The 27,842-nt window shown below is 40.3% G+C and overlaps 1 protein-coding gene across 2 annotated transcripts; it reads left to right on the top strand.

Moving 5' to 3' along the window:
- Window positions 1-1,589: 1,589 nt before the first annotated feature.
- PLEKHS1 (pleckstrin homology domain containing S1) lies at window positions 1,590-27,842 on the top strand. 2 transcript variants are annotated; one of them, XM_036735994.1, is made up of 13 exons: window positions 1,590-1,617; window positions 4,368-4,456; window positions 4,574-4,680; window positions 6,478-6,612; window positions 8,365-8,440; window positions 13,558-13,665; window positions 14,020-14,148; window positions 17,107-17,289; window positions 19,841-19,947; window positions 20,927-21,133; window positions 22,561-22,662; window positions 24,784-24,919; window positions 27,316-27,842. In XM_036735994.1, the coding sequence occupies exons 1-13, from the start codon at window positions 1,590-1,592 to the stop codon at window positions 27,382-27,384; spliced, it is 1,476 nt and encodes a 491-aa protein (XP_036591889.1). In that variant the 3' UTR covers window positions 27,385-27,842. The 2 variants fall into 2 exon arrangements, with proteins under 2 accessions (XP_036591889.1, XP_036591887.1); XM_036735992.1 differs by lacking the exon at window positions 20,927-21,133.

Here is a 27,842-nt window from a genome sequence, read left to right as displayed (position 1 = left end):
TTCATAAGGCCTGATTCTGCAGCTAATAAAAAATGGTCCCCCCTTTAAACTTCATAAATGACTTTCATTTTGCAGCTCTCTGATTTACTTATCTTTGCCATAACAGATCTAGACCTGGGAGAGCTCTTGGAGTTCATCTAATCCAAATTCCACATTTTATAGATGGTAAGTGAAATGTTCTAATATTATGTATTATAGTTACCTCTGTGTCTTATCTATCCCTCTACCAGACTATAATTAAATTCAAATTAACAAACACTTATTAATTCCTAGAGTGTACAAGGCACTGTGCTAAGGAGATACAGGCTATAGAGTCTAAAATTAAACCATTCTTGGAATTGATATTCTGTTGATGTCAATAGGAGTGCAGTGAATTAACTCCAGAAGCTATGCTGACTTCTATGGCCAGATTAAGAATAGCTCAAGTTTTAAAATCCTGCAGTCTATTACCCAACAATTCTATACTTTGTTCTTGTGGTGGTTGTCAAATCATTTTAGTTGTGTCCAACTCTCTGTGGCTCCATTTTGGGGTTTTCTTGGCAAAGAAACTGGAGTGGTTCATCATTTCCTTCTCCAGCTCATTTTACAGATGAGGAAACTGAGGCAAACAGGGTAAAGTGGACTTGCCCACATCTGAGGGGGGATTTGAGCTCAGGTCCTCCAGATTCCATGGCCAGGCTCTATCCACTGCATCACCTAGCTGCCCCTCTATACACTGTGAATTACATTTTAAAACAAATTGTTATTGATATCTTTCGTTTTATGTCTCCTAAATTTCTCTAAGTTGCCAGTAGGTGCTCAATAAATGCTTATTGACTGACCGATTCTCTTAAAATAGTTTCACAATTGCTATTCCTCCCCCCAAATGCCATTCCCTATAACAAAGAATATTTTTAAAGAAAGAAAAACAGGAAGAAGAAAAAAAATCATAAAACTTATCAATTCATTAAAAAAAGCCCTAAATTATATGCAGTGTTCCACATTTAAGACCTCTTCCCCTACCCTCCCCCTTGCAAAGGAGGTATTTTCTCAAATAGTCTTTGAGGCTATGCATTTCTACAGTGTTCATCTTCAATTTATTTTACATCAATGCCCTTAAGTGCTCAGCTCCATGGAGGGACTGTGTCTTCTGTAAATGTTGTATCTTTTCCAGGGCCAAGCACACTACTGGGGCACACAGTAGGTGCTTAAATAAATTTGCTGAATATTATTGGATCTGAAACTCTCCCCTGTTTCATGTCAACTTTCAGTATTGCAAATCCTTCCAGGGCAAGAGCCCAAGAGCCATTTAAAAAATCGGTAACAGAGAATCCGTCCTGCCGAGAACAGCTCTGGTAATAATCTTGTGCACACCTGCAAAATACCACTGTCTTTACCAATCGGTGTTCAGCTACTAGGATGTTTCCTGGTTACAGTTGCTATTGATTTGCTATTTGTCTCACATTCCTGTAATAGCTGATCATTGGCCTCTTCATCACACCACCACATTATTTATTATCTGGCTCATCAGAGCAGTGAACTGTTTATTGTTTGGGGATTAAATAAATCAGGCCTTTTTTTTTTTTTACAGGTGGGAGGAGGCATCTGCAATGGCTTCCAAACCTCAAGCTTACTCAGGTAACAAATTGATGCTATCTTAGAAAGAAAAAAAGATCTTTTATATCACCTGAAATCTTCTAATCAATTTAATTAGAAGGAATCCAGCTTTGGTTTTACCAACAGGAAGCATTCTTATGGAAGATTCTCCTCTAGTGGGAAGCAGTCACTGGTTTAAGCTGATTTCCTTTCCTTCCTCTTAAGACGGACAGTTGGAATGTAAGGTCCTGGAGAGCAAGAATTGTTTGTTTTGTTTTTGTACCTCCAGTGATTACTAAAAATGCCTGGCTTTTAATACAGTAGGAACTTAATAAATACTTGTTGAATTGAAATTGGAGCTGGATCTTCTTCCTGTAACAGGTTCCTTGGGACATTTTTTCCATCAGATTATTGCAGAATAGGATGGAATTTTCATTTCTAAATAGATAAAGCAAAGGCCAAGGAAAGCTTTCATCAAATTGATGCTATCCCTCAACCAGAGAAACTGCCTATTAGTCAAAATTGGGTCATCAGATTCTCCCTCTAGAGCTGGAAGGGACCTTAGAGGTCATCTAGGATATCAGCTTTTACAGTGAGGGTAGCACGGATTTCACCTAACCGCACTCCTCATGTCTGAATGGCTCAATAATATATCAAACAAAGAATAAGGGTTGAGGATGGAGTAAGCAAAGGCTTCTCTTCTATAGGATAGAAGGAACCCAGGAAGACCTGAGTTCGAATTTGGCCTCAGACACTTAATAAGCTGTGTGACGCCAGACAAATCACTTACCCTCTGTTTGCCTAATTCCACTGGAGAAGGACATGTCAAATCACCCCAGTATCTTTGCCAAGAAAATCCCATGGACAGTCTGATCCCCAGAGTCATGAAGAGGCAAACATGACTGAATGATTGAACAATAACAGTGATCTATAAGATGCTCTTCCCATTCCCTGTCGATTTTAGCACCTTTCCTCTATTGATTATTTCCTATTTTCCCTGCATTTGCACGTTGTCTCCCCCATTAGATTGTGAGTTCCTCAAGGGCAGAGACTGTCTTTTGCTCTTCTTTGTATCCCCAGAACTTAGCACAGTGCCTGACACATGTTTAATAAATGCCTATTGACTGACTGATCCTCTTAATAGTCCTACAACCACTGTGTCCGAAGCATTGCCAGGATGGCCACTCCTATCTCTGTAATAACAGCTATAATAGAATGAGAGTACAAGCCAGCTCCAATAAACTAAGTGATAGGAGAGGAAGCATTTCTAACCAAGAGAAGGGGAGATAATAGAAAGAGACTTCCCGGTGCTAGTGGTATTTAAGCTTGGTCTTGAAAAATGGGTGGGATTTCAACAGGTGGAAATTATCATGCAGGGGATAGAAAGGTCATTCCAAACACAGGGAATAGTTTGAGCAAAGGCAGAGGTGTAAATGTGAGAGATGCACTCGAGTGACGGCCAGTAAACAAGTCAAGTGAAGCATACCATATGTGGAGAGAATGGAGAAGAAAGGAGGAAGGTACCATATTGTATAGGACCTTGAAGGCCAACCAAAAGAGTTTGGACTTTATTAAGTAGAGAGTGGGAAGGGTTTTGAATAAAGGAGTTAAGTGATCATATCTGTGCATAAAGCAGATTAATCTGACCGTAATGTGAAAAATGAGTGAAAAGAATGGAGTGATGAAAACCAATTAGAAGAGAAAGTCCATTATTCACTTTGGCAAAACCCTCTACATGTGCAAGAGAAACCTTCTTGCTGAATGCCAGTTAGTAAATTTACTGAGGATTAATTATTCAGTGACAGAGAATATCCAAAAGTGATAAGGAAAACTAGATCTGGAGTAAGGGAGACAGTCCCTTTAAGATGAGGTTACTTTCCCCCTTAGTGTAAATACCACCAAAGTAGCCCAACCCTATGATGAAAACTGAGGTGCCAACTGTAAGAGCCATTTGTTTTGGTAAGTAAATGGTTAAGAGTGAGAAAGTCCTTTCTGAATTTTTTCCATGGGAACACAGACTTGAATACTGGGGGGAGGGGGTCAGGGGAAGGGGAGAAGGGAGGGGAACAGGAACCTTTACAGTTGTTATTTGTTCTGTCCTGGGGGCTTCATTTAATAAAAGAGAGTTCAGTTCTTTAATAAAGATATCATTTTTTTTCAAATTGAAAAATAAAACAAAACAAAACTGGGCAAAAATCACAGTCGGCATGTACAAAAGAAATCAATTCTTTTTCATTTCAAACTTGAAAAGATTCTGCTTTCCAGTCTTAAAAGGCAGGTGGTGGTTGAGTCCAATTGGGTTTTTTGGAGGGTGGGGTGAAGTGGAAGGTGGGTATTGTTATTGGTGGTTTTTTAAAGACAGTAGGCAAAGAAGGACAGATTAAGCTTGTCCTTCAGCAGCTAATAATATAACAGAAACAAGAATAAAGCCTTGTTCATGTCTGGAGAGATAACAAAAATGAGTCAGAAATGCAGAGGGAAAAGAGCAAACGAGAGACTTCCAGCACAGTCAGAATAATACCAATCTATTAGTGCCAATCTCATACCTGGCTTTTCTCTCCCCTGAGCTATTGTTAAGTTTGTGTTGGGGTGGGGGGCATTGTGGTGCTGGTTTTCTCATCGTGGTTGATGTTTTGTGGCAAGGTTTGGAGGCATTTCTTTCCATAACTGAGTCCCTTGCAGACCTTTGATGAGTTAAACAGTGATGTTTTCCAACTGAGCAAGCTCTTTTCATAGATTGACCAGGAGCAAATTGAGTAATAGTTCTATTCATTTTGTATTGTTGTTATCAGGCAAACAAGTACCGTTTTCTTCTGAAAATGAAGTCTGCAGACAAGCCCACTTTATTAAATCACCACCCCCTCAGCTTTTCTCCTCCCAGGTATGGTATTCAGTACAATTTAGCAATCCTCCCACTGCCTTCCTAAGTATTTTTTGCTTCTGCTCCTACAACATCTCACAGAGATGCAAAAATCTTTTTTTTTTTTTATTGCTGCAGGCCTCCTGGAAAAGTCGATATTTTATCCTGTCAAAAACTGAGAAAAATTGTTACAGTCTTCAGTATTTTAAAGACCATCAGTACCGGGGTGCCATTGGAGTTGATGAGTGGGCACAATTTTCTTATCAACTTCAGATCCCAAAAAATCAAAGTGGCTTCCTATGGATAGTAAATTTAAGTCGTTGATCTAGGGAATCAAGACAAGGGCTTTGAACCAAAGTGACTCTTGTCACTAGAAAACAGCTAAGATGGAAAAAGATGCACAAGATTTTATTTCACAGTCCATATACTTTAATTGTTAAAACTCCAAGAGTTCAACAAAAAAAGACAATATTTTTTCACTCTCAGAGATAATGTGTGTGTGTGTGTGTGTGTGTGTGTGTGTGTGTGTGTGTGTGTGTTATTTCCTCCTGACTAGATAATATTTGGGTATGCCACAAAAGGAAGGTGAAAGGATCATTTGTTTCATCCATGCAGAACTTTCTTGCTCAAGTGAGTGATTAAGAAAACACATTAGGGATTAGGTTATATCATCATTTCTCATATTAACAAATTGCTCAAGAAATAGCAAAGAAAAGGTTTAAGATTCATTAATAGGAAACCAGGAACTTGAACTGAGCCAGAATGAAGCCCAAACTCATACAAATCACAATACTTTTCTCAACCTTGCCTGAACCAAACCCAAATATTAATGTAACCACTAGATTATAAGCCTAACAAATAATTTTTAATCACTTAGTGAACAAGTTTGAACCAGAACCAGATTTAGTTTCTAAGACTACTAAATCATTGGGCAGCTAGGAGGCGAAGCAGACAGAGTACTGGGCTTGGAATGAGGAAGACTCGTTTTCCTGAGTTCAAATGTGGCCTCAGACATTTATTAACTGTGTGACCCTGGGCGAGTCACTTAACCCTGTTTGCCTCAGTTTCCTCATCTGTTAAGTGAGCTGGAGAAGGAAATGGCGAACCACTCCAATATCTTTGCCAGGAAAACCCCAAACGGGATCACAAAGAGTTAGACATAACTGAAATGACTGAACGACAACAGCGAAAATTAAATCGTCATTGAAGTATTCTCTGAAGGACAATGGATATCTGTAGTGTTAGTGCAGTGGGAAGATCTTTCCCATCCATTAAAAGGCCTATGTGACCTGCTTGAGTCACATGGAAGCCTGACTCACATGGAGCCTGTGGTGGGGGGAGCTTGCCGAATGGGTGGAGCAGGTAGGGGTGGAACAGGAAGTTGGAATGAGTTGGAGCTTGGAGAGAGAGAGGGAGTGATTTTGTTTAAGGGAGTTCGTTTGTGCAAAGGCCCGATGGAGGGAAGGCTTCAGGATAGTGGTGCCCCCTGCATTGATAATGTGTATAGATTTCTTTACTGCTATGAAGGATTTGGCTTTCCAGTGTTTGGATAAATGTCTTGGTTTCGTCTTCAATGAAGAGAGTCTGCTATATTTTGCAATTCAAACCTAATAATTAACCTGCATATTCATAGCAGCCACTGTGGGTGTCTCATTGGCGATATAGTATCCTATGAGAAACTTTAATTTCCATTTGAATCCAATGGATCTCTCATACTTTCTAATTTCCTACATAAAATCATAGAATGGTTTTCTCCCCAATTTTTTGTTTACATCAGTTTAATAGGACATGTCATGGAGTTATGGATAGAATGCCAGATTTGGAAGTCAGGAAGACCCGGATTAGAATACTACCTCAGACTAGCTGCTTTTACTCTGAGAAAGTCACTAAACTTTTTCCAGCCTCAATTTCCTGATATATAAAATGAGAATAACATCTATGGTACCTACTGTACAGGATTGTTTTGAGGACCAATGGGATCATTTGGGGTGCTTTGTAAACCTTGGGGGACCAGCTAAATTACTGTTATTATCACTCAACAGAATTTCCAGTATAGAAGTTGGCATCAGTAACCAAGAGAAAATGGCATTAGTCCAAAAGATGTTTAAATGCTTACCTGGTGAAGTGATGTCCATTATAACTCCTAAAAGGGATTACTTTCTCATTAGCAAAGACTGGTGAGTGGCAGAGGGAAAAAAGATTTCTCTTCTATAATTTCTCTACTCTTCCTTTTTACTTTTTTTTTTAAATAACCCTCAGGTCCCATGTTTGTATTTCTATTTTATTTTATTTTTTGTTTTTTTGGCAGGGCAATTGGGGTTAAGTGACTTGCCCAAGGTCACACAGCTAGTACATGTGTCAAGTGTCTGAGGCTGGATTTGAACTCAGGTCCTCCTGACTCCAGGGCCAATGCTCTACTCACTGCACCACCTAGCTGCCCCAGCTCTTCCTTTTTACTTAATCTGAAACCAATACACCAGGCAACAAATCTAAATATCATAGCACACACTCAAAAAATGTTGAATTGAATGTCATGTCAATAGAATCTACCATTTGAGAAAAAATCCTGATGGATCTCTCTTTAAGGAAACCCGGTATCCCAACAAAGAGATTCACAAAAAGATATAAATTAAGGGTTAATAATTCTCATCTCAGAAGGATCTATGACTTAATGAAAAAGATTTCTTTCAGCAAGCATGCCGAATACATTATTTATTGATTGTTAGCAAATTGACAGAAAAGTTGGGAAACAGACCACTTGTGGAGACAGAGAGAGAATTTTAAAGTATTAGGCATCACAAGCAATTGGGTCATGATCAAAGACTTCTCTGAAGTTTTCATGAAAGCAAACAGAAAATAAGATACAATTTTCAGAAATTCAACAAACCTTTTCAGGAACATTATCTTACATCAAGTGGGGCACAGTATGGGTGTTTGTGGTTGTGGTTGTTGTGTGGTTTGTCCTTCTTTCTCAAAGAGGACCATGACATCAGGGAGATGATGTGACTTGCAATTGACTTTGATTTGAGTGAGAGAGGGCTGTGCAAAGTCACCAGCCACACTTTCTCTTCCAGAGCCATCTGGGTCCAGTGGCCAGTTATAGATCAAGACGACTGGAGATGGCCCAAGTTGCAGTGGGAGACCCTGGCTTTTTTAAGCTAAGGTCTTTCCAAGTTCTTTTTTTGAGTGAGGCAACACCCATTCAGTGAATAGGTCTCTTTAAGAAGTGAGTCGAGGAACAGCCAATTTAATTTAAAAAAAAAATCCAACTGGGAGGGCAAGACCCTCAGGTTTGCCAGCCAAAAGAGAAAGTTACTATTTACATTCACTCTGCACCCTGAGAGCCCCCAAAATAACCATTAAGTGGTGTTCGTGCATGGCAAGGACCTATTGTTGTCCAGTCAATGAGATCCAAAGTGAATTGGCTTTAAGGCTTAGTCTTTGAGAAGAAATCTATCCAGTAAACTCCAAGTTAACTAGATAAGTTTTGGCCATCAAAATTCACCTTCCTTTGGGCAGAACACCCTCAAGTAAGGGCGTGATAGGAGAGGGGAGGGGCTTCCACTAGTGGAGTACAATCTGGGTAGTTTATACAAAAGCACAGGAAGGTTAGGTACATGCTCAAAAGCACAAAAGAAATTGGTGTCTAAGACAGGTGTTAAAAACCATATCATTATTACTATTCTTTGCCACCTTCCTTCTCATTCCTACCCGCTTTCTTCATAGAGGCATCACAAGGATTCATCTTTTAAAAGGGGAGGGGAGAAATGAGTAGGGGGGAATTCTGGGGCCAGGTATCTATTAATGAATGGAATCTTATTTGCATGCTAATGTTCCCTGGGCCTTTCTAACTTCAAATAGCACAATCCTGGCTCAAAAGAAATCCAACTGCTATTGTTCACCATTGAAACTTTAATTTCCATCAACAGGAGGACAATTGATGACTGGGTCTCCTTCATATCATCATCCTGCCTGGATCTGAAAGACACCCATCAGAACGTGAAGGTGACATTCCTTTATTAATAATGCAATAGGCCATCTAAGCCTGACCTTCTTTCAGAAGTAAACAATAGAGTTTTGCTGCTTCTTCTTCTTCTTCTTCTTCTTCTTCTTCTTCTTCTTCTTCTTCTTCTTCTTCTTCTTCTTCTTCTTCTTCTTCTTCTTCTTCTTCTCCTTCTTCTTCTCCTTCTTCTTCTCCTTCTTCTTCTCCTTCTTCTTCTTCTTCTTCTTCTTCTTCTTCTTCTTCTTCTTCTTCTTCTTCTTCTTCTCCTCCTCCTCCTCCTCCTCCTCCTCCTCCTCCTCCTTCTCTTTCCCCTTCCCCTTCTCCTTCTCCTTCTTCTCTTCCTCTTTTCCTCCTCCTCCTCCTCTTTCTCCTTCTGTAAGTGTAGGGCCCTGTATTTTTTTCCACTGATAATAAGGAGACATACTTTCTTGTTTGCCAGGAAAGCTAGATTACACACAGATAATTTAAATTTTCATTACTGTGGGGTGGGGGAGAAGTGACAAGTCTTATAATGTAATATTTTTAATAGTTAGCTGGAGCCATTGAATTTTCTTTCATTGATATACACAATAGCTTCCTTCTTTTTTTCCCCCACATTTCTTTTTTTATTTAATATATTTAGTTTTCAGCATTGATTTTCACAAGAGTTTGAATTACAAATTTTCTCCCCATTTCTACCCTCCCCCCCACTCCAAGATGGCATATATTCTGGTTGCCCTGTTCCCCAGTCAGCCCTCCCTTTTGTCACCCCACTCCTCTCCCATCCCCTTTTCCCTTTTTTTCTTGTAGGGCAAGATAAATTTCTATGCCCCATTGCCTGTGTATCTTATTTTCTAGTTGCATGCAAAAACTTTTTTTTTGTTTTTGAACATCTGTTTTTAAAACTTTGAGTTCCAAATTCTCTCCCCTCTTCCCTTCTCACCCACCCTCCCTAAGAAGTCAAGCAATTCAACATAGGCCACATGTGTATCATTATGTATAACCCTTCCACAATACTCAGATTGTGAAAGACTCACTATATTTTGCTCCTTCCTAACTTATCCCCCTTTATTGAATTTTCTCCCTTGACCCTGTCCCTTTTCGAAAGTGTTTGTTTTTGATTACATCCACCTCCATCTGCCCTCCCTTCAATCATCCCCCCTTTTTTAATCTTCTTCTTTGTCCTTTTTTTCCTGTGGGGAAAGTTACCCAATTGAGTATGTATGGTATTCCCTCCTCAGGTCAAATCTGATGAGAGCAAGATTCACTCATTCCCCCTCACCTGACTTCTCTTCCCTTCCTACAGAACTGCTTTTTCTTGCCACTTTTATGCAAGATAATTTACCCCATTCTATCTCTCTCTATCTCCCTCTCTCAATATATTGATCTCTCATCCCTTAATTTTATTTTATTTCTTTTAGATATCTTCCCTTCATCTTCAACTCACCCTGTGCCCTCTCTCTCTCTCTCTCTCTCTCTCTCTCTCCCTCTCTCTGTCTCTCTCTCTCTTCATATATATACATATATATATACATATATATGTATATATATATATATACATACACACATACATATATACATACATACACACTCACATATACATATATATACATAAACATATATATATGAATATTCCCTTCAGCTACCCTAATACTGAGGTCTCATGAATCATACACATCATCTTTCCATGTAGGAATGTAAACAAAATAGTTCAACTTTTGTAAGTCCCTTGCAATTTCTTTTTCTTGATTACCTTTTCATGCTTCTCTTGATTCTTGTGTTTGAAAGTCAAATTTTCTATTCAGCTCCGGTCTTTTCACTGAGAAAGCTTGAAAGTCTTCTATTTTATTGAAAATCCATATTTTGCCTTGAAGCATGGTACTCACTTTTGCTGGGTAGTTGATTCTTGGTTTTAATCCTAGCTCCATTGACCTCTGGAATATCGTATTCCAAGCCCTTCTATCTCTTAATGTAGAAGCTGCTAGATCTTGGGTTATTCTGATTGTGCTTCCACAGTACTCAAATTGTTTCTTTCTGGCTGCTTGCAGTATTTTCACTTTGATCTGGGAGCTCTGGAGTTTGGCAACAATATTCCTAGGAGATTTCTTTTTGGGATCTATTTGAGGAGGCGATTAGTGGATTCTTTCAATTTCTATTTTACCCTCTGGCACTAGAATATCAGGGCAGTTCTCCTTGATAATTTCTTGAAAGATGATATCTAGGCTCTTTTTTTGATCATGGCTTTCAGGTAGTCCAACAATTTTTGAATTATCTCTCCTGGATCTATTTTCCAGGTCAGTGGTTTTTCCAATGAGATATTTGACATTGTCTTCCATTTTTTCATTCCTTTGTCTCTGTTTTATAATATCTTGATTTCTCATAAAGTCACTAGCTTCCACTTGCTCCAATGTAATTTTCAAAGTAGTATTTTCTTCAGTGGTCTTTTGGAGCTCCTTTTCCATTTGGCTAATTCTGCCTTTCAAGGCATTCTTCTCCTCATTGGCTTTTTGAAGCTCTTTTGCCATTTGAGTTAGTCTATTTTTTAAGGTGTTGTTTTCCTCAGTGTATTTTTCAGCATTTTTTTGGGTCTCCTTTAGCAAGTCATTGACTTGTTTTTCATGGTTTTCTCGCATCCTTCTCATTTCTCTTCCCAATTTTTCCTCTACTTCTCTAACTTGCTTTTCCAAATCCTTTTTGAGCTCTTCCATGGCCTGAGGCAAGTTCATGTTTTTCTAGGAGGCTTTTGTTGTAGGCTCTTTGACTTTGTTGACTTCTTCTGGCTGTATGTTTTGGTCTTCTTTGTCACCAAAGAAGGATTCCAAAGTCTGATACTGAATCTGGGTGTGTTTTCACTGCCTGGCCATATTCCCAACCAACTAACTTGACTTGAGTTTTTCAGCAGGGTGTGACTGCTTTGTAGACTAACGGGTTCTATGTTCTAAGCTTTGGGGGGAGGTGCCAGCTCTGCCACACCAGCACTCTCCTTCCCCAAGAACCCCCAACCCAGACTGCACTTAGATCTTCAGCAGGCTCTTCACTCCTGCTCTGATCCACCACTTAATTCCTCCCACCAGGTGTGCCTGGGGCCAGAAGCTACTGCATCTGTAGTTCTGTAGCTGCCCCACCTCCGCTGCCCCCTGGGTGGTAGCCAAACCGCAAACTCCTTCCACTCCCGCAGCTTTTCCCACTCACCTTCTCTGTTGTCTTTGGTGTTTGTGGGTTGAGAAGTCTGGTAACTGCTGCAGCTCACTGATTCAGGGCTCTAGGGCATGCTATGCCCAGCTCCTGGTCTGGTTGGTCCACGTGGCCCACACTGGGCTCTGCTCCGTTCCGCTCCCCTCCCAGTTCTGTGAGGGATAGACCTCACCCAGAGGCCATCCAGGCTGTCCTGGGCTGGAACCCTGCTTCCCTCTGCTCTTTTGTGGTTTCTGCAGTTCTAGAATTGGTTCAGAGCCATTTTTTATAGGTTTTTGGAGGGACTCAGCGGGGAGCTCACGCTAGTCCCTGCTTTTCAGCTGCCATCTTGGCTCTGCTGATCAGCTTCCTTCTTGATAACTAAATTTAGAATTGTTTCAGTAAAAACAAAACCAAAAAAGCTACTTTGCTTGCTTTTAATATTTGTATGTAGTCACTTCAATTGAACACCTTTTTGATTCACTTCATATGGGTCTTCATTAACTAATGTAAGTCTTTTAAAGGAAAACTATCCCTGGCAGGACAGGGAAACTGCTCAGTCTGGCCCCAATCTGGGAGTTTCTTCTTTTTCTCTTCTTTACATTTTGGACTTTCACTGGCCAATACCCCAAAACTTTGGTTTTTCTTCAGTACATCCTGTGTGCCTGGCCACCAGGGTAATCCGATGACTAAATGTGAGTACGCACCTTATTTCCCATTGGTGTAACAAGTCAGAGACTGAATTTTTTCCAAAGGATTTGCAGTCCAATTCAACAATTATTTAGTAAGTGCTTGCTGTTTACAGACAGTGAGTTTAGTGGGGATACAAAGACAAAATGAATCAGTCTTTGACCTCAAGAAGCTTATATTCTACTGGGGAAAGACAGTGTAGTTGAAATAAACAAAGACACAATAATTTTAGTAGAAACAGTAATTACCGTGGGGATCAGAAAAGACCTCTCTAGGAGGTGGTACTTGAACTGAAACTCGTAGGTGAAACTAGGGATTCCAAGAGACGGCAATGAGATGGGAGAGTATTCCAGATATGGGGGCACAATCTATGAAAAGGCACAGAGGTGGGAGTTAGGATGGATTTTACTAACATGTTAGGAAATTAAGATAAAATAAAACTAGGTTTATAAAGTACAGAATTATTGAGCTATAGAACTATAAGACTCTAGACTTAAACTATACCTAATCTAATCATGGAGGTCAACACAAACTTATTAATCAATTTCCCTTGATATCGATAATAACAATAGCTAGGATTCATGCAGCACCTTAAGGTTTGCAAAGTGCTCCACAAATATTACTTCACTTTATCCTCACAACAACCCTGAGACATAGGTGCTTTCATTATTCCTTGTTTTGCAGATGAGAAATCATAAGCCAAAATAGGTTAAGTGACTTGCCAAGGGCCACACTGCCAGTAAGTGCCCAAGAGCAGAGAGAGATCGATTTTGAACTTAGATGTTCCAGACTCCAGATCCAACTGGTCTATCCTAACCTCTGTACAATCTAGCTGCTTCCAAACCTCTAAATCAGTAGAATTAAAACTCCTCGAGAGCAGGAATTTTTGTTTCTGTCTTTGTATAGCTCAGCGTATAGTAACTGCTTAATTTATTTATTGAACTGAACTGATATCACCTACCTATGACGCAGTCCCATAAACACAATAAGTACCAAGTTCTAAGTACAGCACTACAGTAAAGTTACAGGGCACTAGCATTCTGACTAAAAAGAATTTCTACGCACACACACACACACACACACACACACACACACACACACGTAAATCTTCATTTACACTTTGGTTTAGAAAGCCTGCAAGAGGAAAAAAGAAAAGGTTCAGTATCTTTTTTCCTTTGGCTTTCCTTGAAGGCCCCATCAGACATGAACAATGCAGTCAGATCTAAAGGGAATATTTCAACTCCCCCTCGTATTCATGCTGCTTTTGTATTTCTAGAATCCAAATCTTGTAAATCAAGATGCCAGAAACGAGGCCAATGTTGTACGGCCTTTTGACTCCGGAGGAAACCAGAACATCTATGAAATCATTCCAGAAGTCCATGATGTAAGAATACAAGTATTTAACCTACCAAGGGAGCTCAAATTTGAATATAGCAATTTCCTGTACATACTCTCTGTTTGACCTTGGAAAAGTCATTTCCCTCTCTGAGCCTGTTTCCTGATTTGTAAAAAGAAGGTTTTGAAGCAGGCCATCTCCGAGGCCCCTTCCTGCTCTCGATCCAGTGATATTCTTTGATTAGCTGCCTTGATCCAGAAATCAGAATTGGTGAACAAAATTCCAGCATACTGATGTTTAGGCAAAGTTCGGCCCTGGGTTCACATGAGCACTTTCTTGTCTGGAAGTTTTAAGTTAGTTGAGAACAGGGATGATAACCTCATTAACTTTGTTCTTCCTCAGGAAGTGTGGGAGATAGATTTCTCAGAAGACAAAAGGCCTGCTTCCCACCCTGACCATTCTTCTGGATCTTCTACTTCACTAAAGGACAAGACCTACTCAAGCCTTCCAAGAAACGGCCTCCCAGACGTGGTAATCAGTTACTTCTCTCACGTTATCTGTCTAGACCCTTCATTCTAACATGCCTTCAATTTAAATAGATTCTGTTCTTCCTCTTCATAGCAATGGAATTGGAACCTTGTCCCTTTTCCTTGAAATCCTTTCTGCCACACAAATAGTCCTCCACTTAAAATAAAATTTCTCTTAAATTTGGACTAAATTTTAAAGTAAGACTTCAGAACTTTATTCTTCATTCTACCAGGATCCAAGCTTCTGTCTTCAGAACTGGAGTATGGAGGGCAGCTAGGTGGCTTAGTAGATAGAGGACAGCCCTCCATTCAGGAGGACCTGAGTTCAAATACGACCTCAGACTTCTTGACACTTACTAGCTGTGTGACCCAAGGCCAGTCACTTTACTCCTGAATGCCTCAAAAAACAAAACAAGCTACAACCCAGAATTAGAATATGGCACGGGATAGTAGAAAGCGCATTGGACTTGGCAGTTGAGAGATATTTTACATCAGCTGTACTGCTAACATTAAAGTAATACTTTCTCCTATCTGGATCTCAGTTTCCTCATTTGTTAAAATGTAGGTGTTAGACTAGATGGCCATTCTAGCCCTGATTTAGATTGCTATCATGGATACTCTTTCCAGGGACTGTATCAGTCTCTGGGGAGATGGATCTCACTAAAGGAGAAGGTTGTCTTGACTCCCTAGAAACCCAAAGTCCTTTCTTCTAATGAGAGGCCCCCTGCTAAAGTATTGTTATAAGCTTGGAGGACTGTAAAAAAAATCCCTGGGAAGGTAGAGGCTTACCAGTCTGTAGATGAGAATTGTGTTGGCTGTTTCAAGGCTCAGGTGAGAGCTCTTTGTTTTTGTTGTTAGGTTAAATAAAACCTGTGTTACAGTCAACTTTGTTAGCCTAAATGCTTGCATGGGAACTGAAAGCCTTTTCGCCTTTGTTGTGGAGGTCCCAAACATGAGCTCAGTTCTAGTGTTCCTGGAATAATTTTTAGGCAGAAATGAAATTAGTTCAGTTCTAATGCTTCCTTTACAAACTCTGGGTGACCGAATGACACAAAGAGAGAGATAAAGAGAAACCTCTAATTTTAAATATGGTCTGTGTAAGTCTAGCACTTTGGTACATGGATTACATTTTGGCCATGTCCTCATTTTCATCTGCAAGACTTAGATTCACTTTTAAAAAAAAGATATAGAATATTACCATTTCAATTCCTCAATAATACCTTGATATACCAGTGCCAAAGTTACTTTTCTGATTGACTCACTTCTCTTACCTTGGTCAGCCCATTTTTTTCCCTAGGTGTCAAATTTCTAACAAGACCAATTTTGCCAGACAAGGCTTCATGAGATGTCTACGTAGAATAAAGGATAGAGCACCAGATCTGGAGTCTTGGCGACCTCAGTTTGAATCCTGCCTCGAATGCTTGTTGGTTAGCTTTTGGCAAGTCATTTAGCTTGTTAGCCTCAGTTTTCTCCTCTGTGAAATGGGGATATTACGAGCACAGACCTCACAGGGCAGTTGTAAGGCTCAAAAGAGATAATATAGGCAACGCATTTTGCATACCTTAGAGTGCTATGTAAATCACGGTTGTTATTATCTTCAAAAAATTGAACTCTCTGTTTCCTTTGAATTTTCTCACTCCCCAACTCTGAGTATAATCTGAGTGAGTGATGCTTCTCACGGATGCCCTTCGGTACAAGGGCATCCTTCCAAACTGATACTGTTTTCTTTCCTTGGTGGTCGAACTCCCCTCCCCCGCTCCCCACTCCCCATTCATCAAGCACACTCTATGAAGTGTGACATTTCATTTTGTATAGTTGGTAGGTCTCCAGCTTCTTAGTTTTTTTTTTCCTATGGATTAGATACATTGCATATGCCAAAACAGCTTGTCTCTGATATTCAAGTGAATGGGGAGAGAATTGATATAAAATGTATTGGTGTGACTTCCTCCCCTACTTTTAACTTCTGAAATTTCCCCTCTTCCAGAGTTAATGATACTGCGTGGAATTCTTTGTACTTAGGCTCAGTGATTTTAAACCTTCTTGAGGTAATGACATGCTGTGTTGCTCTTTATTAAGAAGGGTCCCCCTTACAGCCCAGTGCCAACCTCAGCACAGGCAATGAGCACTTTAAATATATTCACTATTGCCACCTTCTTCCTTTAAGGGGTCCCTAGAGAACATATAGAACCTATTGAAAGTCCCTATTCTCGAAGGATTCATCTAGGCCAACCTCCATTTACCTGCCATCCAGAACAATTCAATACCCAATGGGGGAAGTGGGGAGGAAAGAGGGAATCATTGTTTTAAACTGTACCACTTTGAAGGCCATCATTCCTACCAAGGGATGATTAATGCTATGAAATTGCATTGCTATGGAAACAAGAGATGTCCACAGGCAGGATCTAAAGGAGGTTTGCTCAGCAGAACACAGAAGGGTTTCCTACAAATAGTCAGCAGAGTAATTACCTTCTCCTCCAGCAATGCCTAATAGTAGGAAAGGATGCCAGAAGAGACAGCTCAGCCACAGAATTTAGGGACTTAGAAAAAATCAACAAAGAAAAATCCTCATCCAGCCTGACAGTTCCCAATGGCAGAACAAAGCCTGAAGAATGAAGAGCATTAGAGTCGGAGTCGGCTAAGTTGAGTTCCAGGCCAGGCCCTTTTGTATGACCTTGGGTGGGTCTCTGTGCCTCAGTGTCGTCATTTATAAATGAGACAACTGAAACAATTTAGTTCTAACTAAACTATTTTAGTTCTAACATCCTGAAATTCTGAAATTGTTATTAGAGAAAAGCATAAATAGAATGAAAGAAATGCTTACTTTTTTAATAGAACTATATGTAGTAAGTTGAAAAGTAAGTTTCTTGAGCAAAGGGTATAGGATTCTGAATGTTACTTTGCTATATCTTTTAATCTTCTCTGATGGAGACAAAAATACATTTATTTGTTTTGGCTTTCTCAGAAAACAGCTGCTCTCACTCGATCACATGCAGTGAAATTGAAAACACTTCTTAAGCAGCATCAAACAGAAGGGAATTCTTCAAGACCCGGCCAATCTCCTCTGATGAGTGATTTAGCTCCTGAGAACCAGCAAGAGACAGAAGATGAGAATCATTATCTTAGTCCTCGAAATGTTCTTGCCCAGGTACTCCTGTCAATCAGTTTTGCTAAGGGTTTGTAGCATAACCAGAATTGTACTCAACACTATAAGGAGTGCAAAAAGAGACTTTAAGAAGTTTAGAATCTAATGGGGCTTAGTCTAGATGTGTTTGCTTTGTTAAATGTACTCTGGTATGGTGGGACTAGGGTAGGATTAGAATCACAACATCTGGATTTTAGCCTCAGCTTTGCCACTTCCTAGCTCTGTGATCTTGGGCAAGTCTCTCTGACCCTCAGCCCCTTCATTGGAAAAATGGGGATAATACTATTTGTCCTACCTTCATCTGAAAATTGTTATAACAATCAAAGATGTATTGTACATCAAGTGCTTTGTAATTAATTGTTAAGTGCCTTTTAAAATTCAAGATGTTAGCTGTGGTTAGACAAAATGAACATGCGTGAAACATGAAACTAGGAAATTTTACTGAGAAGACTAAGGCTTTGACTATATCTGCACATGGCCTCTCCAAGTGCCTCTCCTTCAAGCAGTCCTCCAAACTCTGGAGCAACAGCAAACTCTCTCATCCCCTTCCTTGATCTCATTCACTTTCCCTTCTTCCATGACCTTGTTCCAGGAAGCATCCCCTTTTTGTGATACACATTCAGTCTTTCTTCCCTTCCTACTGATTACTTTCTATCTGCCTAAAAAATGCTCAGGTCTCCCCAAATCTAAAAAAGAAAGCCCCCAAAACCCAAAAAGCCAAATTGTTGTACCCCATTTAGCTACTATCCCATCTCTCTTTCTCTTCCCTGCTAAACTTCTTTAAAAAAAGACAGTCCACTTGATATCTCTACTTTTTCACCATCTGCTCTCCACTCAAACACTTAAAATCTGGATTCTACCCCTTACTGGAACAGCTTTCATAAAGTTTAACAATGGCCATATTCAATGACATTTTTAGAATCATTGTCTTCCTTGAACTCTCTGTAGCCTTTGGCACAGTCAACTACCACCTCTTACTAGATACTCTCTCCTTGTTTGGTTTCAAAGACATAATACTCTTCGGGTTCTCGAAGCCCTACCCCCTACCACATTCTTTCTCTGTCTCCTTCACTGGCTCTTTGTCCTCTTATGAACTCCTTCACGTGGATTTTCCCCAAGGTTCTGTCCATGTCCCACTTCCTTCCTTGGGCCTTTCATTGGTAATAGGGACAATAATATTTTTCTTACCTCTATCCAAGGATTGTTATAAGAAGCAAAAAGTACATCAAGTGCTTTGTAATTATAAAATACTTTATAAATTCAAGCTGTTATCTATTCTTAGACAAAATGAATACAGGCGACCTCATATGATACCTTTGTTATTCCGTCCTGTAATGTTTGTTTGTTGAGGACAAACCCAGAACAGAAAAAAATTTATTAAGTCAAGAAGGGCTAAGATTTAATTACCAATTTATATATTCTTGTATTCAACAATTACTTATTAAAGACCAACTATGTACAGCATTCTATACTTATTACTAAAGGGAATACAAAGATAATTAAGCATTGCTCCTGATCTCATGGAACTTACAGTCTAGATGAGGGATATGGCATATCCAAAAATATATTGTAATCCTACAACTCTGAAGTGAAATGAAGGGGACTTAATAACTGAGGACACTGGTATTAGCAAAAGTGCAAAAGCAAGGAGAAGCCAAGGAATGATGAAGAAGTTGGCATAATGGGAGAAAAGAGTTCACTTTGGAGGAGAGTGTAAAATGCCTTTGAATAGAGAGTGAGAATAAATTATTTAAGGCTTTAAAATTCAAGCAGAATAATCTGGACTTGATACAACAGGCAATCAGGAGTCTTTGACAGTGTGTGTGTCTGTGTGTGTTTGTGGCTGTGTGTGTGTGTCTGTGTGTGTGTGTCTGTATGTGCAATTACTACTGTTTTCAAGCCAAAACCAGGTTTGATCCTAACAGGTTTGTTGAGGTCATGATATGATGGTAACATCTTCTGGGACTCCAGGATCTAAGATTTATGCTCAACACTTTAGCTCTGTTAGAGGGCTGCCTTGTTTCATTAAACACTAAAAATACTGGGCAAATAAATAGATTATGACAGATATGAACTCCAGACAATGGTAAATGGTCACTTGCTCTATAAAGGAGGTCTATGTGTCATAAGCAACAGGAGTCCTGATTGCCTATTGCATTGAGTCCAAATTATTCTCCTTGAATTTTAAAGCCTTCAATAATTTGTTCTCACTCTCTTACTCAAAGGCATTCTCCACTCTCCTCCGAAGTGAACTCTCTCCTCCCATTATGCCAACTTCTTCATTATTCCTTGGCTTCTCCTTGCTTTAGCACTTTTGCTAATACCTTGTTGCCATAGCCTGGTTTGGTCTTCCCTAGAATGAGCCCTCCTGGTTGATTTAATGTGGTCTTGTACCTATGTTAGTGCCCAGGGCAATCACAAGCATAAGAAGGGACAAAGGATCAGAGTGAGGGAGTGAAGGGCAGAGGGGAGCAGAGTGGGTTGTGGGTGTACCCTCCTAACACACCTCTTCCCCACTAAGGTTATTCCTATTTGTATGCTTGTTGGTTGATAGTTGGACAATGTAATTGCTTCCAATGAAGACAAGGAATTTGCTGAATCCAAAGAACCAGACCAGGTCTCCAAGCCAACTGATCATCTCTACATGTCAATGAAATCTCGGTATGTATGACTGGTCAATTATAACGTGTACATTAGGTTTTTCTGGAGCAGTTTCTGCATCAACCTGAAATGAATGTCTCCATCGATCAAGACATTTTCCCAGGTTTTTGATAGGGACTGTGCTAAGTGTTTTACATTTATTATCTCATCTGATCCTCACAACAATCTTGAGAGGTAGGGGCTATAATTATCCCCATTTTACAGATGGGGAAACTAAGGCAAACAGAGGTTAAGTGACTTGCCCAGGGTCACACAGCTGGTAAGTGTCTGAGGCCACATTTGAACTCAGGTCTTTCTAACTCTAGGCCTGGGGCTCTATCCTCCAGACCACCTTGCTGTCCCACAAGTAGAATCCAAAAGTTTATATCACATAAAAGTAAGAGTTGTCCACTTACCTACAGATAAGCTGTGGTGACATCCTTAGGATGTGTCCCCTTTTCTGGGGAAGTTATTTTAGGATCATTTTTTTAACTTGGTGTCCCACTCCTCACCCCCCCACACCCTACCCCACCCTACCCCCACATACACACACAATTTTCTTACCCAAAGTCAGTGAGGTGTGATTGAAAGAGTGAAGGATTTCTAAAAATTGGGTTCAAATCCCAGGTCTGCCACCTATGATCATGACCTTGGAAACTGAACCTCTCCAGATCTCAATTTCTACATCTTTAAAATAAGGGGTTATATCAGATCACCTCTGCAGTCTCTTACAGTCTAAATCTATGATCCTATGACTTGTCCTCTCCCCGAAACCAATGTAGAGAACTCATTTTGGTTCCATGTCCATTTTAGAAGATTAGTTTATTTTATCCGATTCTAGCCATAGCTGTAACTTTGATGGTTGGATGTGCTTCAAGACCTTGTTAGTTTTCACTTCACTGAAAGCTCTTTGACTTTCTTTCAAACACAATAGAACTAGTTGTATATGGTCGTGTCAAGTTAAGATGCTCTGAGTTTGTTTTAAATGATTATCCTCCAGTTTTGATGAAGAGAAATTCCAGCAACCTTCCAACAGCGAAGATGAAGCTCAGGCCTTTCCAGAGAACCAGGCTGAGGGGCTCAACCTGCAGGGACAAGAGGATAGAAGCAAGCTGTGTCATTCCTCCAGTAGCAAAGGACCAAAGACCAAGAACCAGAAAAAGGAATTGGTTTCACTCTCTGTTGTGCAGCTATCTAGAATAATCAAGTAATGACTCCCTAGGAGAAATGAACAGGGAAATCCTTTTTACTCCATTGACACCAGCCTTAAAGCAGTTCTAAGACAGCCCCTAGTCTACCAAAACAGTTACCCAGCTATGTTCCTCACCCATGCCATGATGAAGCCAAAATTACTACTGCTTGAAGAAATGCAACTCCTCTGCTGTGGGTGGCATTTTCTATTTCCATTGAAGTCCTTGAGAAGCCGTGTGGCGTTATGCGTAGAGAGTTGGCCTTGAAGCCAAGAAAATCTGTGTTCAAATCCCACCTCTGACACATGCTGGCTGAGTGGCCCCCAAGCGATTCTTAACCTCTCATCGCTCTAGGAAACTCTCTGATCCTCTAAATTGTAGAGGTGTCGGCCTGGACTGATGGAAAGAGTTTCCTTGTCTGCGAGTTTTCTATACCTATGAATTCACAGGTCCTTATTCTATTAAATAGTCCCTATTCTTATTTGGCCAAGACTGTACCCAAGTGAAAACTTTGAGGGAAACAGAAACTGTGCATTGTGGGTAATTTGCATGCTATGTGTGTACCCAGCTTTAATATTCAGATGACCTCTGGCACTAAAAGCTCACAAATCTTTTCTAAAAATCAGGAAAAGGAATCTCAGGGTCTGTGCATTGTCACTTACTATGTAGTGAGCTCTCCAGTTTTCACGTTTCCTGCTTTCTTCTCATACTTAAATATCTACAGGAGTTAAGTGTGTATATGAAAAAATTCAGTACTCTAGCGCAGCTTCTTAGCTTCTTTGCAATATCAAGACCTTCCCTACTGCCCCTGTCTCCCCCAAAATAAATTAATGCATTTTAAAAACATATGTCCCTAACAGCCTGGTGAGTATTTTATAAATGAGAAACTAGGAAACACTGTATATAATTAGATATTTCATAGGATCATACATTTAGAGCTGGAAGGAACCCTAGAGGCAGAAATTGAGGCCCATCAAGGTTTGTAATCCAGGGTTACACAGCTAGAGTCAGAGACAGGATTCTAATCCAGATTTTCCTCACTTTAAGTCCAGTTCCCTAACCATTATACCACACTGCCTCTGAAAAGTAATGATAATAGTTCTAAAGGCTAACATTTTTAATAGCACCTACTGTGTGCCAGGGACTATGCTAAGTGTTTTACATTTATTATCTCATCTGATCCTCACAACAATCTTGAGAGGTAGGGGCTATAATTACCCCCATTTTACAGATGGGGAAACTAAGGCAAACAGAGGTTAAGTGACTTGCCCAGGGTCACACAGCTGGCAAGTGTCTGAGGCCACATTTGAACTCAGGTCTTTCTAACTCTAGGCCTGGGGCTCTATCCTCCAGACCACCTTGCTGTCCCACAAGTAGAATCCAAAAGTTTATTTGCTCAGGATTGGTTGTGTGACTTGGTTTTTATTAGTGTCCTTTCCCACAGTAACATACCTGCCGGAAGCCCCTTGGAAAAGGTGGATGTATTCCTTTCCAAGAAGGACATAAACAAATACCTGACATTCACACAAGCCATGGGTCATATATGGTAGGTATGTCATAGATCGACCTGAACAGGTTGGAAGTACACAGACGATATAGTATCTTGAAATGTTATACTTGGGGGAACAATCTGGTGGATGGAGATGGATTATTTGGTCTTTGCTCTCACAAGAGGTCTTCAGCAGCAATATAAAACAACGGCGCACAGTCACATGGGGAGAAAAGGCAGGGGGGGGGCGGCGGGTGGAGAGGAACAAGCATTTATTAAGTACCTTCACAGCCACATCTCATCTGATGCTCACAACAACCTTGGGATGCAGATTACTATTACTGTCCCCACTTTACTGTTGAGGAAACTGTTGTCATCCACATTTTATAGATAAAGAAACTGAGGCTCAAAGAAACTTAGTGTTTTGTAACACATCTCAGAACTGGTAAGAGGAGCCAAAACTCAAACCCAGATCCTCCGACTTCTAACCTAGCTCCATTCCTGACTCTGTGAACTTTTCTACTTTTTGTCTACCTTTTCTCACCTCCTCCTCCAAATGCTGAGTTCCTGACTAGAAACTCATTTGAGGAAGTGGCCAGACCAACCCTGCTCACTTTTAACCCAGCACCACTCCTGACTCTCCAGACTATCTCCGGCTATCTTTGCCCTTTTAAGTCTTCTCCCATTAGAACGTAAGCTCTTTGAGGGGAGGAAGTGTCTTTCTTTTTCCTTGTATAAGTATGCCCAGCGCGTATCATAATGCCTAACAAATAATAAGCACATGATAAGATAGATAGATAGACAAATAGATAGATAGCTATCAATAGATCACTTAACTGTCTCCAAGTTGAGTGCTCTATCCCTCTGTACCACAAGGGAGTGGCAAAAGCCACAAGGACAGGAACTATGTGCTATCATTATCTCTCATACTAGAGGTTCTTAACCTTTTTTGTTATCACGGACCCCTTTGGCAATCCAATGAAGCATCTGGACCCCATTGCAGCAGAATATTTTTAAATGCATAAAATAAAATACATAGGATTGCAAAAAAATTATATTGAAATATTATATTGGGGAAAAAAAGTTTTTCTAAGCTCACAGGACCCAGGTAATAATCCTTGTCCTATGGCTTCGAGAACAGTGCTGGTAATACAAATAAGTGCTTGATAAAAAATTGTTCATCTATTGATGCCATCCTTAGTGGAAAGAGCATTAGACTGGGAGACTGGAGATGAGTTCTAGTTCCGGCTTGAAGACTAACTTTGAGTGTGTGTAAAATGAGGGGCTTAGACGTGTGTCCTTCTTGGCAGAGGTGACAGACTGTTGGTGGGTGTGGGATGCTCCATACACCATCAGACTTGGTTTGTGTTTCAGTTTGTTCTATTGAACTTTGGTTGTTTTCTCTTTTTTATCCTTTATTACAAAGGATGCCTCAGGAGAAGGGGAAGGATGGTTTAATGGGTAGAGTACGAAATGAAAGTGATATAAAGACTAACAACGAGGTAAAAACCAAAAGATCGACAAAAAAATTTTAAATTATATAAAATAAGCAAATAAGTTTTAAAAAGCTACTCAAAACAATTAGCATAAACTGTAGAAAAGGAACTATTTATAACCATAAACATGTTTAAACTTTTTAATTTGTGGGTTAAAAACTCATTTTTTAAATGAGTAGGTGATCTCTTAAGTTTCTTCAAGGGTTAAGACTCTGTGATTCTAGCACTGTCCCATTAAGTCCCAAACAAAATCCCGTCTTTTATAGGAAACCTCTCCTCTTTTAGTTCTAATGTCGTCTGTCTCTCAAGTATTCCCTATTTATCCTCTATAGATACCGTGTTTGTAGATGTTTGTTTGCATGTTGTCTCCCCCTCCCCATAAGATGGGGAGCTTCTTGAGGGCAGGGCTTGTCTTTTGCCTCCTTTTGTATCCCCAGTGCTTAGCACAGTAACCGGCGCATAGTAGGCACTTAATAAATGTTGATTGATCGATTGTTCAAGTAATGTACAATATAGTGAACTACCCGAAGTATTAATGTTATTGGCATTATTCAGGACAGAGTCAGTATGGGCTAGAGGGACATTTTTGTCATTTTGTCATTTTGACAGCTGGTCATCTAGCTAACGTAGAGTGTATTTCACATCTGCCTTACCTGTCCTTGGCTGTATCTCCCTGCTGCAGTGTGACTCAGTGGGAAGGTGCCCCTCACTTGGGATGTATATTTCACCATGGTGATCGCCTATCAGCTGTGAATGACCTTAAGCCTCATACCCTGGAGGAAGCAGGCTTATTCCTGGACAGGTCCTTAGGGAAGGAGGTAAGCCCTATTAAAGAACCTGAGTTGGGACAGGATAGTATCACCTTACACATTTCAAAACTCATTCACATGGTCGTAGATTTGGAACCAGAAGGGATCTAAGAAGACACCTCTTTCATTTTACAGAGGATGCTGAAAGCCAGAGACGTTAAGTCATAAGACTAAGATCATACAGGACCTTGATAGTAAATTGAAGAGTCTAGATTTGAACTCAGGTCCTCTGATTCCAAACCCAGTATTCTTCCAACTGACATTCATATCTATTACCTCATTCTTCATAGAAACCTTGTAAAATACATAGGGCCAGTGCTATAATGTCCTCAGTTGTACAAATGAGAAAATGGAGACCCAGGGAGAATAAAGTCAAACTCCTACTCCTACTTAGTGGTAGAGCTGACCCTAATGTGGTTCTCTTTTCACTACACCACAATACTTTTGTCCAATGGTCATACTTAGATCATACATAGATAGGGCCTGGGTACTAAGCAGTAAGTTACCACCAATGAATACTCTGAGATAACATGGCCAGGATGCTATTCAGGAGCTTGAGCCAATCTGGGAACTGAGCCCAGGGAAAGACTGGTGCCATTTTCTCAGCAGAGTCGTCCTTCATGTATCAAGGTGATGACTATATTCCTGTTAGACCTCCTGGAAAAATGTCTGCAGCTGAGCATATCTCATCCCTCCACTTCCCTGCACCCCTCCCACCTCAAACCCCTAGGAGTTGGCAGCAACGGTCATTGGCAGGACCAGCATTTGGCATAGTCAGAGTACATATTCACCTACATGATGATTTGGAAGTCCAGAAAAGTCCCTCACCCCAAAAATATCTCCATCCCTATGCTTAAAATTCCCAAAACAGCAACTTATCTCTTCTTATAAAGCATTCCTCTGTTGATAATTCTATTTTAAAATTTATATGCTCTGAGGGGAGTGTCTACGACTTCCCGCTTCCCATCTGATGTTAGCCCAGAAAAGGACGTTAGAAAGGCCAACTCCTTCAGATTACAAAGGTGGACCATCTTTTTTAGTTTTGTTCATTTCATGGGTTGTTGTGCCCTGAAATGAGCAATGAGCCTCTCCATGCTTAGCTAGACTGATTCTCAGACAACAGACAGATACATACTCAAACCCTTTTAAGGCTTTTGGACTCGCCAGAGATTGCACTTCACTGACATAGCATTTGAGAGCCCAAGCCTACCTCTAGGCTGTGGGGAGGCATCAGTGTAGGACTTTATCACAGGAATAATGTCACAGCTCAGTAGCATTTACATTTTAGAAAGCACTTTTCTCATAACTGTAGTTAGTACAGACATTTCCATCCCCATTTTTTAGAAAGAGAAACTGAGAGTCCAAGTAGTAAAATAACTCCTCTAAGGTAACGTAGGGCAGAGCTGGGCCCTCAGACTGTCTTCTGACTCTTCATCTGGTGCTAGTTCTGCTGCCCCACACTCCTACACTCTAAGCCTTAACCTGAATCGATCAGCTCAGTTTTCTTTCCTGCTGTGAGAGACAGAGCAGAAAGGGAACAGTACTTGGCTGGCTGGGAGATGCCCAGAAAGGGGCAGTAAGGTGGGAAGAAGGGGAGAATACAAAAAAAGCAGGCTTGTAGGGAGAGGAGGAAAGAAAGGGAGCCTGCGGAAAATGTCTGCCTGGGACTAAACCTGCCTGTCAGGCTTATTTTGAGCCATACATTTTACTTTTCATGAAATCAACTCCATCTGGGTATTATGAGATCTGCTCACTTGACTCTGTTAGAAAGGTTCAGGTCACCAGAGTCCAGTGTATTTCAAGAAAGAGAAAAGCCAACACCTTCCTCTCAATGTGGATTTAAAGTGGTTCCTAGGTAGCAGTCGATAGAGTACTGGGCTTGGAGGCAGGAAGACTCATCTTCCTCAGTTCAAATCTGGCCTCAGACACGTAATAGCTGTGTGACCCTGGGCAAGTCACTTAACCCCTTTTGCTTCCATTTCCTCATCTGTAAAATGAGCTGGAGAAGGAAATGGCAAACAACTCCAGCATCTTTGACAAGAAAACTCCAAATGGGGTCATGAAGAGTTAGATATGACTGAAATGACTGAACAACAACAAAAGTGGTTCCTGCCAGCCCAGATAGTATAGGTAATCTAAAGATTTTCTTTGATGAGAGTTCCAGCTGATATGCTGAAGACTTATTATCCTGGGAAAAAATCTTTTAGGACTGTATACATATGTGCATGCATGCGTAGATAGGTGTAGGCGTATTTATAGGTATAGGTGTATATGGGTATGAATATCTACATGTATATGTATGCATATGTATTTGTGCGCATGTATGCATGTATGTATATTGTGTGTGTATGTACATGCATTTATGTATATAAATGTAAACATTTCTTTTCCTCTTGTTTCACAAGGTGAAATTGACCATCTGCCGGATCCCTGGTTCAGATAAATTCCACACTAGGGCCTGTGCCTGCTCTTGAAAAATGCCATTTTGGCTAAGGTTGGAGTGGTAACCATCCCCACTACAGAAAAGTAGTGAAAGAATATGAACAAAGAGTTATCAATAAGAATTTCAAACAAGAATGGAGGAGGAGGAGTGAATATTAACATATCAAAAGGATGCTTCAAGTCACTACTAATCACGGAAAATGCAAAACGGAAACAACCTTGCAATTTTACCTCACACTCAGCAAACTAGAAAAAAAGGACAGAAGATGGGAAGACTCAACAGTGAACGGGCTGTGGAAAAATGCGAGCAACCATACATTATTAGTAGAGCTGCTAATTGGTCCGATCTTTCTGGAAAGCATTTTGGAATTATGTGAAGTGACTAAAATAGCTGCTAGACAAAGACAGTAAGGTAATCAGAAACAAAAAGAAAGTCCCTATATATGCCTAAATTCATAGCGACATTTTTGTACATGGTAGCAAAAAACTG

This window comes from Trichosurus vulpecula, chromosome 8 (assembly GCF_011100635.1).
Source record: "Trichosurus vulpecula isolate mTriVul1 chromosome 8, mTriVul1.pri, whole genome shotgun sequence".
NCBI classification, from domain to species: domain Eukaryota; kingdom Metazoa; phylum Chordata; class Mammalia; order Diprotodontia; family Phalangeridae; genus Trichosurus; species Trichosurus vulpecula.
The sequence above is the reverse complement of the archived record's forward strand: the minus strand, read 5'-3'. Positions and strand labels throughout refer to the sequence as shown.